At 35.4% G+C, this 13383-nt stretch overlaps 2 protein-coding genes across 2 annotated transcripts; both read right to left on the reverse strand.

The window, feature by feature from the left end:
* Nucleotides 1-2817: 2817 nt before the first annotated feature.
* On the reverse strand, nt 2818-4810 carry LOC125223789 (F-box/kelch-repeat protein At3g23880-like). The gene is made up of 2 exons (XM_089064937.1): nt 4653-4810; nt 2818-4247 (listed from the first exon to the last, which is right to left on the reverse strand). The coding sequence occupies exons 1-2, from the start codon at nt 4780-4782 to the stop codon at nt 3133-3135; spliced, it is 1245 nt and encodes a 414-aa protein (XP_088921063.1). The 5' UTR covers nt 4783-4810; the 3' UTR covers nt 2818-3132.
* Nucleotides 4811-5889: 1079 nt separating this feature from the next.
* On the reverse strand, nt 5890-10006 carry LOC125222562 (cyprosin-like). Its single transcript, XM_048125244.2, has 14 exons — nt 9849-10006; nt 8715-9075; nt 8577-8637; nt 8348-8442; nt 8149-8261; nt 7903-8071; nt 7745-7784; nt 7580-7644; nt 7349-7462; nt 7172-7236; nt 6610-6760; nt 6411-6530; nt 6239-6327; nt 5890-6155 (listed from the first exon to the last, which is right to left on the reverse strand). Exons 2-14 carry the CDS (start codon nt 9060-9062, stop codon nt 6071-6073), a joined length of 1515 nt encoding a protein of 504 aa, XP_047981201.1. The 5' UTR covers nt 9063-9075; nt 9849-10006; the 3' UTR covers nt 5890-6070.
* Between the last annotated feature and the right edge of the window lie 3377 nt (nt 10007-13383).

The following is a 13383-nucleotide window of genomic DNA, read 5'->3' on the forward strand; positions in this document are numbered from 1 at the left end:
TCAAGCAATTGACAGGAAAAAGCACAGGAATAAACCAAACAATTACAAGAGCTAGATAAAAACGAAGTCAATTGCATTAAACTATGAATCAATGCATCTTCACCAAGAATTCTACATAAAAAGTTTAGTTACTCATCTTCATGGTAGAAAACAAAAAGAAACTAAGCAAAACAGTGGAAATCATGATCCAAATTGCAATTGGCGGAAGAATTGAAGCTTGAATCTTCAATCTTCTTCCAAGAGTTCTTCACAAAGAGAGAGATATGTTTTGTCGCTTGTAGAGAATGCCTAGAATTGACCTAATTCTTCCTTCTTATTTCCTCTTCAAAAAATTGCGTTTCAGCTCTAAAAAACGCCAAAATGACGGACCCGGCCGGGTGGGAATTCTTCGGTACTCTCTGGAGTCTCGCAGGCTTAATTACGCCACCCGGCCGGGTGGAATTATAGGGTAATAATTCACCAGGCCGGGTGAGATTTTCTAGACAGCGCAGTGTTCGTATAACGGCCATAACTTCTTCTACCGAATTCCGATTGAAGCGTGCGAGATACCCACGTGAAGATCTTTCGAAGACGAAGAGATTGATATGCATTATGGGCAGATTGGACTTCAAAATATCTAGTAAATATTGTCTCAAACCAAGGCTGCTGCACATCCACATATTTTGTACTTTTTTCTACACATTCTTAACAAAATGGTCAACATACCAACATAATAGAGAAGTAGATATAAACACGCCTAATACTAGACGAAATATGCTCAAATTCATACAAAACCACCATCTAAAACCATGTAAAATCCAAGTATGTCAGGACACCACCCTTACTTGGACCCGAATTCGATTCTTACGTTCCAACCAAACAGATAGGCATAAAACAAATCATTTATGGCAAGACAACATCATTTACATAAACAACAAACATAGATTCACATTTTCATATTTTCATCCACATTAGTATGCAGGATAGAAAAGTTCACCTCGTTCGTTTAATTTCTTTAACTTGAATTTCTCGCTCCAACCTTAACTTGCGGAGATAACCTTTTTCAAGACAATATAATATAATATAAAATACCAATCAAACTTCAAGAAATTCTTAAATTTTAATAGGAATGCATGCCTCCTAATTAATCCCTTTCATTTTTCGCCTATCCTTTAAAACTTCTGGAACTCATATATTATTACTTCCTTCACTATTCATGGGCTTCGACTAAATTGGAACTCCATACTTTACTCGAAAATCACATTCACAAAATTATAACAAAAATTTGATAAAAATAATTAATTTAGCTTATTTAAACTATTTCATTTTAAGCCTAAAGTAATTAAATCTCAGAATTGGGCCTTTTTATTTTATATACTGCAGCACCAATTACTTGAAGTTAGGCTCAAATTATTTACTCCCCTTCTTAGCCCAAGGAAATAAAATGCAAGCCCAATCACCAATTAAATTGAAATAACCCACATGTATTCTTTCTCTCCATCGTCACTCCCAACTCATCCTCTTTTATCCCAAATTTCATTTACCCCAACAAAATAGAAGAGAGAAATCAGTGCCTCCTTCTCCCTCTACCTCTCGCACTCTCTCTGTCTCTCTCTCGGTAGCGCCGCCGTCCGCTGCTCCCTCCGGTGGCTTTTCTCTCTCTCCCCTCCGTCTCTCCCTCTCCGAAATTTCTTTCGCCCCAAACAAGGCAAATTCAGCGCAGCTTCACTCGGAAGCGCCGACACCACCAGCCACCGCCCTTGAAATTCTTCCAGGAGGTGAGCTTGACGTAGTCAGCTCCTTCCCCTCGGCCTACTCTCTCTATGTCTCTCCCTTCCGCCCAAAATTTGCTCCCAATTTCGGACCTCCGCCGTCGATTCCCGCTGTTCCTCCGCCTCCGTGCTGCATCGTCGTTGTTCATTGCCGTCGCTTGGCGCCGCAGCCGCCGCTCGGCAATAATCGGCCCTCTCGGCTTCAAAACTAAGTCTTAACTCTTGCTTCTATTCTTAAATTTTCAATTATTACAATCGAGTCATTCGAATTATTGGTTATCAGTTTAGCTTCGGGCTATCGTTGGATTTCTTGCTTGAATTACAGTTTATGCAACTTATGCGAAATTTCTATATTAATATGCTAAAGGAGAAGAGATATTAAACTGGATGGACTGTACCTTTCTTGAGGGAAGAGTTGTTTGAAGACTTGGTATCCACTCCAAAGTTAGACAGAAACTCTCACCTCACATCTACTCTCTGTTTTATTTGTGAATTAGCTGGGAAGATATTGAGGATGAGAATTACAACGTGTAACAAAAATAGAAAAAGGGGACGCGTGGAGTAGGGGGAAGAAAAGCCACGCCTAGGGTGAGGAGGAACTGATTTCAACTGAATTGCCTTCAAAATTGGACTCAAAAAGATACTCCACATAAATTTTCTTTTATTGAAATAAGCCTGCAATGGCTTTTAGAAATAATAAATACGTTTATTTCTATTATGCTTTATTTCTTATATTTAAATTTCTTTTACAAAATTTGACAATCAAGACTTCGGTGTTATGCCCAAAACTATATATATATATTATGATTCATCTTTATCGATCTTAAACGTTCAATACTCTTTTAGTCGGTGAAAAGAAATGAAGATTAAATAAAAATTCCGGCTACCCATTCGACGTCCTTTCGAGTTCAACTAAAAAGATAAGAAAAGTCGGGGTGTTACACATCCAGTCAATGACTCAAGGGAGATTTCGGTAGAGCCTTGTATGTAACACGATCCGGGCACGCTTTTTGGTAACATTGTGGTAGATGGAAGGAATAACTATCTACTCTCACCTACATAGGAATGATGATTTGAAATAAAATAATGATTCATATGAAAAAATGTACTACAAAGAAGATAAGTATCATATTTCCAATATACCAAATGGCCTAAAGATGTTATTTAAGTGATCGATTAATTATGATTTACAAGACCAAAAAGGGGTGATAAATGTTAATCAGTAGTAAAACTAATAAGGCAAGAAAGCTACTCCATATCACAAATAAAACTAATGTTATCTTAGCAAAAGAGTTGCACCAATTCCAATGCATATCCAACAAGAGGTTTGTCTCTCACCATTCATGTATTTCATCAGCAAACATCAAATGGCAGTCACAGCTCAAAATGAGCTCACATTCTCCATCACAAAATTCTTCGGAGTGAGAAAGCTTGGGGTATACATGGTCGTAGATATATACTCATCACAATCTTCTCGAATAAAGAAGTCATGGTAAGTTTTAGTCTTGTTGGAGTAGTAGTATAGTTTGTCCCCATCACATTTCAGCAAGATGTCACCATTCTCGAAAACTTTGAACGGGGAAGCATGAAGTACAAAATGTCCTCCGAAAGCTTCGCCTGTAAAAACTTCCTTTGTCCAAGATTTTTCATTCCCATATTCCTTCATCGACCAAATTTCAAGCTCCTGAACATTTGTAGTAGTTTTATAGCACAAACAGAGGCAATCCCTCAAAACACATGGTGTCTTAATAAAGTAGCGGCGTATACCATGAAAGGGTGTAGCAAAGGTGCTAAAAAGTTCTGTTTCAAGATCAAAGCAAGAAATCCGTTCAACCAAGTCATCTCCGATTTTATCAATTACCCTCCAATGAAGATTTCCATTAAAAAGGAACCCTCCAAGCACGTCAAGATAAGAGTGCACTTGGCACTCATGTGTGTTCTCATGTAGTGGTTTTTCTAACTCCACACATAGTGGTTTTTCAAATAAAATCCTAATCACCTTATATTGGCCAGTCGTTCTGCTCACTCCAAATCCAAAATTCTCATTTACAAGCTGATCTTTTGAGGTGGTTTGTCGAGGAGAAGGGATCTTGATATAGTCGCGTGTGACTGGATTGCACAGGATAAGATCACCATGACCGGCGCCTCTTAGAAAGATCAAACCATTAGCTGAACTATGGATTGGCTCATCAAAGGGGGGTTTGAAGTTGAAGGGTGTATACCGATGACACTCCTCATCGCATAGCTCATCCACGATTTCCATGACGACGTATGACTTGTAGTGTGTTTCAACAGCAATGCCCGGGACTGATCTAGAAAGATGGGAATTCACAAACTCAGGGGTAGCGAGAAGAACAAGCCACGGCTTACAAACACACTTGCAAGCCATAGCGTCTTGAGTGGGGAGTCTTGAGAGGATATATAATACGATTTCGGATGGAAGATATTGGAAGAAATCTTCGCCCATTTTGGAATTACCCATCGAGGTAATAACCCCTTGATCATTAACACAAAAAAACAAGGAAAACAGAGCAACATCAAAATCATAATATTACAAAAGCTGAAATTAGGTCTAATCCCAAATCCATAAAAAAAAAACGGTTCTGGGTTATATATACACTAAATTGAGCAACAAAATCTCCATATTATAGAGCATCAAATTGCAGGAATACAACAAAATTGAATATAAGCCTAAAGTCCCAACGCATTTCAATTTTCACAAGACTAAATTCAGCAAATTTTTGTAACCGTTAAAACTATATTTACAAGCAGCAGTAAAAAAGAGATTAAAATAAGCATCAATTTACTGCGAAAACCCGATAACAAAGGCATAATACGAGCTACAAATGGAGAAATAGAAGACTGTAGATGTGAAATAAGAAAGTTTTTGTAATGATTAACCTTCTATTGGAATGCGGTGGAGACGGCGGAACTTGATAGTGGAGACGGCGGAACTTAAGAGTGGCGCTGCTGCAGTCGTCTCTGTGCTTGAGACAAATTGGTTCGAAATTTTATGACGATTTTGAGCCATTTTAATTCAGATTTGTTTTAATGAAAAAGTGAATTTTAAAACAATTAATAAATTGGAGTATAGAACATATGGTTAAATAATACTCCTCCCATCTCATCAAGCGTTTCTTTTTCATAGTGAAATTTAATAATTTTAGTGAAGAAGAGAAAATAAAATAAAAGAAATTACATTACATATTCATAAGTTTAACATATTAAGTTTATACTAGTAAAATGATGAAATAGAATAAGAGTACAATAAAATAAAGATAAAAATGAAATAGAGAACTAAAAATGAAAAGAAATTACCCTTTCTTATTTACTTCCATTCATATGTTTATTATTTATATTATTATTTTATCCTGTATTTTGTACTCCGTATTAATTTCATAGTAGCATCTCTATCTCCAACCTGTATTATTTTATATTGTATTTGAGTATGAAATTTATGTTAAATTAGTAATGTCGTGTGATGGTCGGTTTCAAACATTACAACTAATGAAACCCATTCAAGTTTTTAATCTTTGATAAAATGTAGTAGTTGCATGGGAGTTTATTACATTTGTGCAACTGATTAAATTCAAAATCTTCAATTTTCAGATCATAACCCCAAATTGATTTGTTCATGAATATCTAGTTAGTGATATAAACTAGTACTTCCTTCGTCCGTCATTAGGAGTCTCATTCTATGGCGGCACGAGTTTTAAGAAATGTTAGGAAAAGTGGGTGAGAAAAAGATAGTGTTCGTGTTCGTGTTTGGAGTTTTCTTAACAGGTCGTGTTCGTATTTGTTGTTATCGTGTAAAAATGATAACGACACAATACGTATGATTTGTCACCCCTAACTTCTATACATATGGGTGTTCAGTGTATAAGAATTAATTTTTTGCAGCCATAGAATTAATGATCGGCCCACACTGTTCAAGGCGGTAATAGGCTAAAATGAATTCTTCCGAATTTGGTAGTACACTAGTTTTTCGAAACAGCATCGACCACCGGACCCATAATTGAAGGGGGTATTCCATCTATAAATTGGCAGGGTCGAGAAATGAGGAGCATTTTTCTTTACCGTGACTATTCCCACATGAAAGAGGAAAGTCAATAAACCTGACTGTTAAAACTCAGCAGGATTGAAACGGTACACAACATAGTAGTAATAGTCTTCAGTACGTAGTCACAAAGACAATAAATAACCTACTACCATCATATTCTTACATATTAACTGCCACAGCCATTACATTACCCCTTTTCTTCTTAAAAACATTTCACGAGTCAAGACTACTGGCCATGTTTATTCTACCCACCCATCCTTCAAGCAGATTCAGCAAAACCCACTTGCAGATTTCCGTAGTCGAACACAGTGTGATATGGGCGCATGAACACATCCCCGAGAATCCTGCATTGTCATGTACATCTCTAGTGATTTAGCATCCGAGTTGAGCATTTTTTTCTCATTCAAGTATATAATGTTGCACGTACCAAAGAGGTCCTTGAGGAGGTGGGACATCCAAAGCCATGAATCCGCTCATGCAAATAGCCGTAGGGCCTTCCTCAACCTTCAGTATATACTGCAAACACAAATCCACCATTCTTTAGTTTGTAAGAGTGGTTTTCAAGGAAAATGCAGTATGCATTATTCAAATGTGCAAACCTGTTCAGGAGTAAGAACATAAGGCTTTCCACCAATGCTGAAGGTGACGCTAGGCATGTTTTTTAAGTTATTGCAGTCGATTACGGATTGACCTCCTGGACTTGGTATACTATCGCAGAGCTGCCGAATGGAGAAGACGGTGTTTACGAATATAGCTCACGCCCAGGATGAGAAATAAAAGTCCATTTTAGATTATTACCTGATTCACATATTCAATCACTTTATCCTTTACACCTTCGTTTTTTAGCTGGTTTTTCATCCAAACTACAGCCATCTCACAAGCAGTGCACAGGGCATCCTCACCAACTGATTCAGTGCTCTCCTTTCCAACCACCATTTCAATATTCGAGCTGCAAACAGTCAGTTGGTTAGATGTGTCAAAATTGTTTTCATCCTCCAAATGACTCATGCAGCTTTTGTATAAGATACACAATCAACATTCTTCAAGGCTTCAAGTCGTTGACCAACCAGATCAAGTAAATCTCATTGTAGATACAGTGATACACATAACATAGTATATTGCAATATAAACCTTAATTGGGAGAACCAATGCTCTAAACTTAGAAACACTTGTGAAAAAGACTATCAAAGAAATTGGGAGATTAGTTCAATATCATTAAGATCAAGCTTTGACAGAGGAGTATTGACAAGATCCATGCAAAGTATGCTTCCAGATATGTACATCAGTTCTGTAAGTGCATCATATAGCTAGGATGAACGCTCAAATCAATAGTTGGACCAAGAAGTTAAGGTAAACAAACCTCACAGACTGAGCTCCATTGGAAAAGCACAGACCAATCTGGGAACAAATTGCATCAGGTTGCACCTGCAGAGGTACACTAACTTTTTTAGTTTCCAGGCAAAAACACTGTATATAGGCAGTAAGGATGCGAGTTTGAGAGAGCCATAGAGAAGAAAGGAAACAAAGGAAGACGTACTCCAGAGACTAGGAGTTCCCATATCATGTCTCCATATTGAGAAACAAGTGTTTTACATTCAGCGCTCGCAACTCCTTCTGCACCAATTGCATGGTTGATTTGAGTTATAACAGCCTGCAATTGTAGGACATCCACAACAGATTCTTAAAAGGCCATCCAAAGAACATAATACAGCAGAAAGCTAAATCAAATTCCACCTATCTCTTCGATATAGTGATGAAAAACACTTACAGTTGGACCAGTACACAAGGATGTCCCAGAGTCCACAATAGCAGCACAACCACCATCACATAAACCTGGTGCCATTTCACAAGAGTGTCCATGATTTAATGATCTGAAATACAATCTCTTATGTAATAAACTTCTGCACTAGTTCAGCAGTGTTGCAGAACTTACCAGTTGACTGGTTGCCAACAAGGAAGTCACCCACTTCAATCTGCAAAAGGAAAGATTTGAACAAGCAGGTGAAGAGAAAATCAATTCAATTGTCTACACTGAGAATCACGGATGCTACCACAGTTTTAGTAAAAACTGAAGCTTATCATATACTGTACCTGCCAGTACCCCTTTTTCGTCACAGGGACGTAACTATGATTTCCTTTGTAATGATTTGGATCAACTCCACCAAAGATTATCTCACCTCCCACTTCAGCTTCAGGGTCACTGCTAAGCCAGAAAGAAAATACCTGCTCCTCAACAAGTCCTTGGTTTACCATGTTGTACCTGTTAAGGTGCAACAAAACAAATTAGTTTGCCACCAATACTACAGCAGAAGAGTTTGAAATAGAGAAGACGTATACCAGACTGGGACTACATCGCCAACAGAAATTTCCTGGAAACCAAGCCCAAGAATACCATCAAATTTGGCCACGACAAAGGTAAGACTTCCTTCTTTTGTAGCCTCGATGAAAACCTGCAAAGGAATATCGTGAAGTTAGATCACGATTTAATGACTTACAAAATGTCAAACAAGGCAAAACAAGAAGAAAGGAAACCAACTTGATCCTTGACGGCAACATCACCAACTTCAACATTGTCTTGGCTAAAAAATCCAGCAATCGACCCAGAGCCATATGAAATTGAGCATGATTTTCCTGGATCACAGAAACATTTAAAGAAATCAGTAACAAACTAAAACATTGACGACTACACTAGTTTAATCAAGAACTTCAAAGCAGAGAATGCTTGCAAAAATGAAATGGGGAAAAAAGAACCAAAAGTGACATACCATTTGCCGTGTATGTACTGGACTTGCTTGATTTGTATCTACTATGGAAATAGCAAGCAATCTGCACATATAGTATGTCTTAGTAATAGTGTGAGTGTAAATCAGCTCAAAAGTACATTTAACCTTCAATATACTTACAGAGAAATAACATTTCGAAGATGGAACCCATAGATTGGAACTGCCAGTGTCAAACACAACAGTGAAATTCTGCGGTGGTGAGCCAATACCAATCTCTCCGAAGTACTGAGCATCTAAGTAATTCTTCAGATACACCGCATCTCCATCTCCACTGTTTAGTTTGATTTGTCTGTCATTGACATTTATCCCAAATTTTCCCTTTAATTTAGCTTCTGCAGCAGCCTTAATTCTAACCAGGTCCAAAGGCCTCCTTTTCAGGCTAATTCTTCTCAGAGCATCAGAAGAAGGAAGGATGGAGCATACAACAGCCCACAGACAGAAAACAGTTAGCAGATAGCCGAGCTTCATGTTTCAAGATTGCCTGTATGAGCAAAAATATACAGAGTAAGATACGAGATCATCACGATCACCTATAAGATATCAAAGTAATAACTCCAATAAATTGTAATCACTAAACAATCCTGTAAAGGGATCAGGTCATGTGGAGAAAACAATCATACACAGCCAAGAAAACAATCATACACAGTCCAAAGCATTCAATTGAGAAAATTAGTCACATAAACGGTATCCATGATTCAACATTCAGAGTTAGAAACTCAAGCTTAATAACAAAACTGAGAATGAACATAAGAATAAATAAAAAGCCTAACAATCCTCTCACTATGTAACATCTGTACAAAGTCAAAAATCAAAATCAACTGCTATCTGCATATCTTATCAACATGATTTCTAATCAACACTCGTGACTAAGATGAGTTCAAGCCTTGGGCAAAATACAACGACTAAAACCTAAATCTCGAAAATCGTAGATGATTGAGGAAAGTCAAAGCAGATATCGACCTAAAACGAGCTAAATCAACAATCAATCCCCAACAGTCATAGCTTCAAACCACAGCTTTAGTATAGCAAATATGATCAGTAGAACAGAAAACTAAAACTGCAAGCCATCACCAACCAAAAAAAAAAAAAAATGGAAAGAAACATCATCTATGTAGGCCTTGAGCTCAACCAGTGTAAAAGCAAACAGAAAAAAAAATAAAAGTAAAGGCTACATATTATTAAGATTTGTGGTAGAACAAAAATAGATGATTAAGAAGTTTTCACGAAATAGATGATGAAGATTGGAATTCAAACCTTGGCAAATCAGAGCTTCAAAAGCAGGTGTAGTTATGAGAGTTGTTGCAATTTTTATAGAAGGTTGTGCAGTCCAAAAGTAATGGAGAAAGAGAGAGAGTGAGCTGATTATTTTAATGGAGTAGATATTTTCTGGCCAAGCAGATTCCACTTTTTGTCTTCGAAATTGTTCAGTGTTTTAATCGCGGATTACATTGTTACACGTGTTTATATTTTATTGGCTGGAGTAGGACAGTGTCAAATGTATCGATTTTATTGTTTATCTTGGAATAGTTATAGCACAATCAACTACTTTCATTTCCACGATATGGAGTCATTTTTTTTAGACACACATAATTTTAAAAAATTATACTCCCTCCGTTTCATTAAATATGCAACATTTGTTTTTCAGCACGGGATTTTATGTAGTTTTGTTTTGTGAGTTAATAAAGAGAGAGTAAAGTAAGCGAGAAGAAAAAATAGAGAGAGTGTTGCTTCCATTTTTAGAAATGTTTCATTTTTAATAGGACAGACTGAAAAGGAAAACGTTTCATTTCTAATGGGACAGGGGGAGTATTAAATAAATAAATAATAAAATAAAAAATGAAAAAAATTGAGAAAATAAAATAAAAGGAATAAAGTAAATGAGAATAAATGTATTGACTTTTACTAAATCGAAAAATGACTCTACTATTATATAACATACTAAAAATGACAAAATAGCTTCACTGCTGTAGAACCGACGGAATAATAAGTAGAAACGGCAATACTGTTGCTACCATGCGATTTTGGAAATCCATGAATTTTAATAATTTGATGTTATTGATTGCCCCCACATTATTTTGTAGTACTCCACTTGTAAGCGGAGGAACTAGAAGTATCTAAAAATGGAATAAACTTAATTTTCATAGACATAAAATAGAGTGAAAATATAAATATTCCCTCCGTTCTATAAAAAATATCTTATTTCCATTTTTAGTTGTCTCACTAAACATGTTACATTTCAATTTTTAGAAAAAATTATCTCTCACAATAATATAAATATTATATTTTTTCTTTACACCTAACACTCGAAATAAAATCTTTCAAAATTTTGTGTCTTCCCATAAATGTGACATCTTTTATGAGACAGAGGGAGTATATTTTTTTTTTATTAAAGAGTGTAAGTATGAGTTAAACCCAACTAATCTTACATTTTAGTTTATAAAATGAATATATTTGGAAACCTAACACATTACCATAAATTTATTAGGGCAAGAGGTTGGTTTTGTCACATCATTTAGGTACATTTATTGTCATTTAGATCATTATTATTAGGTACACAATATATTATTTTTGTGAATAAAATGTTTCGCAAAAAAATTCTAGTGATCAAAATATTGATGTGGTTGCATAAGTTACTAGGGATGTCAATCTAGCCCGAAATCCACAGGTCGATCCGAATTATCCGGTAAAATCATAGGGCTAGGACCGAAAAATTGCCACCCATATTCAGAAGCGGGGTACACGGGCTAACCCGTTCGGGTCATCGGGTTATGCGGGCTGGTCCGGGTGGGTTGCGGGTTAGCCCATGGGTTGAGCATTTAATATAAAAATATAATTAAAATTTTTGATTAAATACTTATATGAGGTATATTTGGTAATATCAATATTAAATACAACATTGATATGAAGAATATATGGTAATTATGTCTTCTCTCTTAAATTGAAAGTTAGAGTTATATGAAATGCATGATTTCTAGTTAATTGTAGTCAGATTCATGTGTGCTATTAACTAAACAATATGTTTATCTATTTCGTTTCAATTCTCAATTGCTATTATTTTCTCTCTCTTGATCACTTTGATAATACGTTACTATTTGCGACAATCTGCTTTTTAATAATTTAGAATATTGGATTGGACGGAAAGTAACATATAAGATTACTATTGACCCGAACAGCCCGTGGTTTAGCTCGAAACCCGAAGATTTAGGATTAGGGCCGAAAATTTATAACCCAAAAAATTCACAGTTCGAATAAATCGCACCCAAATAGCTCGACAACCCGAATGGATTGGCCCGAACCCGAGCGGATTAGCCCAATTGACATTCCTAGAAGTTACACGTCACTTAGATATGTGGCAAGGACGACTGAACTATAATCTACATAAGTGTTAGCTCACTTACTTTTGTCTCACTTAATTTTGTCTCGTCATTAGTGTAATATGCAAATGGAGCAACAATCATTGGGTATATTTATGTTACGATGGCATGAATTTACGTGTATTAGTGAAATTGTTTACGTCCAAGTACGATTCGTTCAGACATATTAAACTTTTTAGTTTATTGTGAAATATTTATGTGACTAATTTGTTTATGTTTGGTTTTTGGGAGTGCATTCAGAATCTTAGTACTAACATAATTTGTGTTATAAACACAACCTTATACCACATATGATTCACGTAGGTTCTCATGCGCTCTTGTATACTACGGAGTATTACCTTCGCTTCATTTAAGATGTTCATTTTTCTTTTTTAGTTTGTCTCATTCAAGATGTTTATTTTCAATATTCAAAAATAAATCCTTATTTCTTCTCTTCTCATTAAAATATTTAATTATTTATTTTTCTTTATTTATTCAATTTAATAACTCCTCCTAAAATTTTATGTTATTAAAGAATATGGATAATTTAAATAGAAGAGATAGTACATTTCTTGCAATACATGTACAAGCTTTTGTCTTATACCAATGATTTTTTTTTTTGGTTAACTACACTAGCACGTAAGGACGGACTCTAATGAAATTTAAGGATATTATTATAAATCAGGTAGGGCCAGAGTTGTCAGTCTATCGAGAAATACATTTACTCGAAGTTGCCTAGAAACTTCCTCCTCGCCATACAGAAGTTGACATGTGAGGGCGATTAAGATTAGCTACTTTTAACATTTTCTTCACCCACTATATTCTTATTTATATTTAATTACTAGAGTAATACGCAATTAACATTAACATATAGAAAAATTAACAATAAAGTCAGCTAGCCATGGCCCATGCGGCTCAAATGTTCAACCTAATTGTACTAAACAAATCAATTATGTGTAGCCAACGAGAAATTCATAGACACGTTATGTAGTTATCTCTATATTAGGCTAATTTTTGGAATGGATTATTCTAGTAATATCCTTTACTACGACAACGCTCGCAAACGTTTTTGCTCTTATAAAAACATAGTCCATGATTTGACACATGCTATCTTTGCCATAATAGAGTAAATTAGTAGTTTTGATTAATTTTAAAATTTATAATTTTTTATGCATAGACTTTCTTACCTGCTAAGAATTGATTTTTTATTTTATAAACAAATCATGCTATAGTTACAGAAACGGTTAGTTTCGTCTTGAGACATGAAGTACTTGTAAAGAAATAATAATAATATTCATTTAAGTAATAATAAAAAATTTTGCTAGATTTCTCATAACTTAAGTATTGAAAAACTCAAATTTATAATTAAACAATAAATACATTTGTAATTTAAAAAATAAACCCTCAAATTGTAAAGAAATATGTTAGTAACAAAA

Source organism: Salvia hispanica, chromosome 1 (genome assembly GCF_029641045.1).
Source record: "Salvia hispanica isolate PSC_SH4W2 chromosome 1, Shi_PSC_v1, whole genome shotgun sequence".
NCBI classification, from domain to species: Eukaryota; Viridiplantae; Streptophyta; class Magnoliopsida; order Lamiales; family Lamiaceae; genus Salvia; species Salvia hispanica.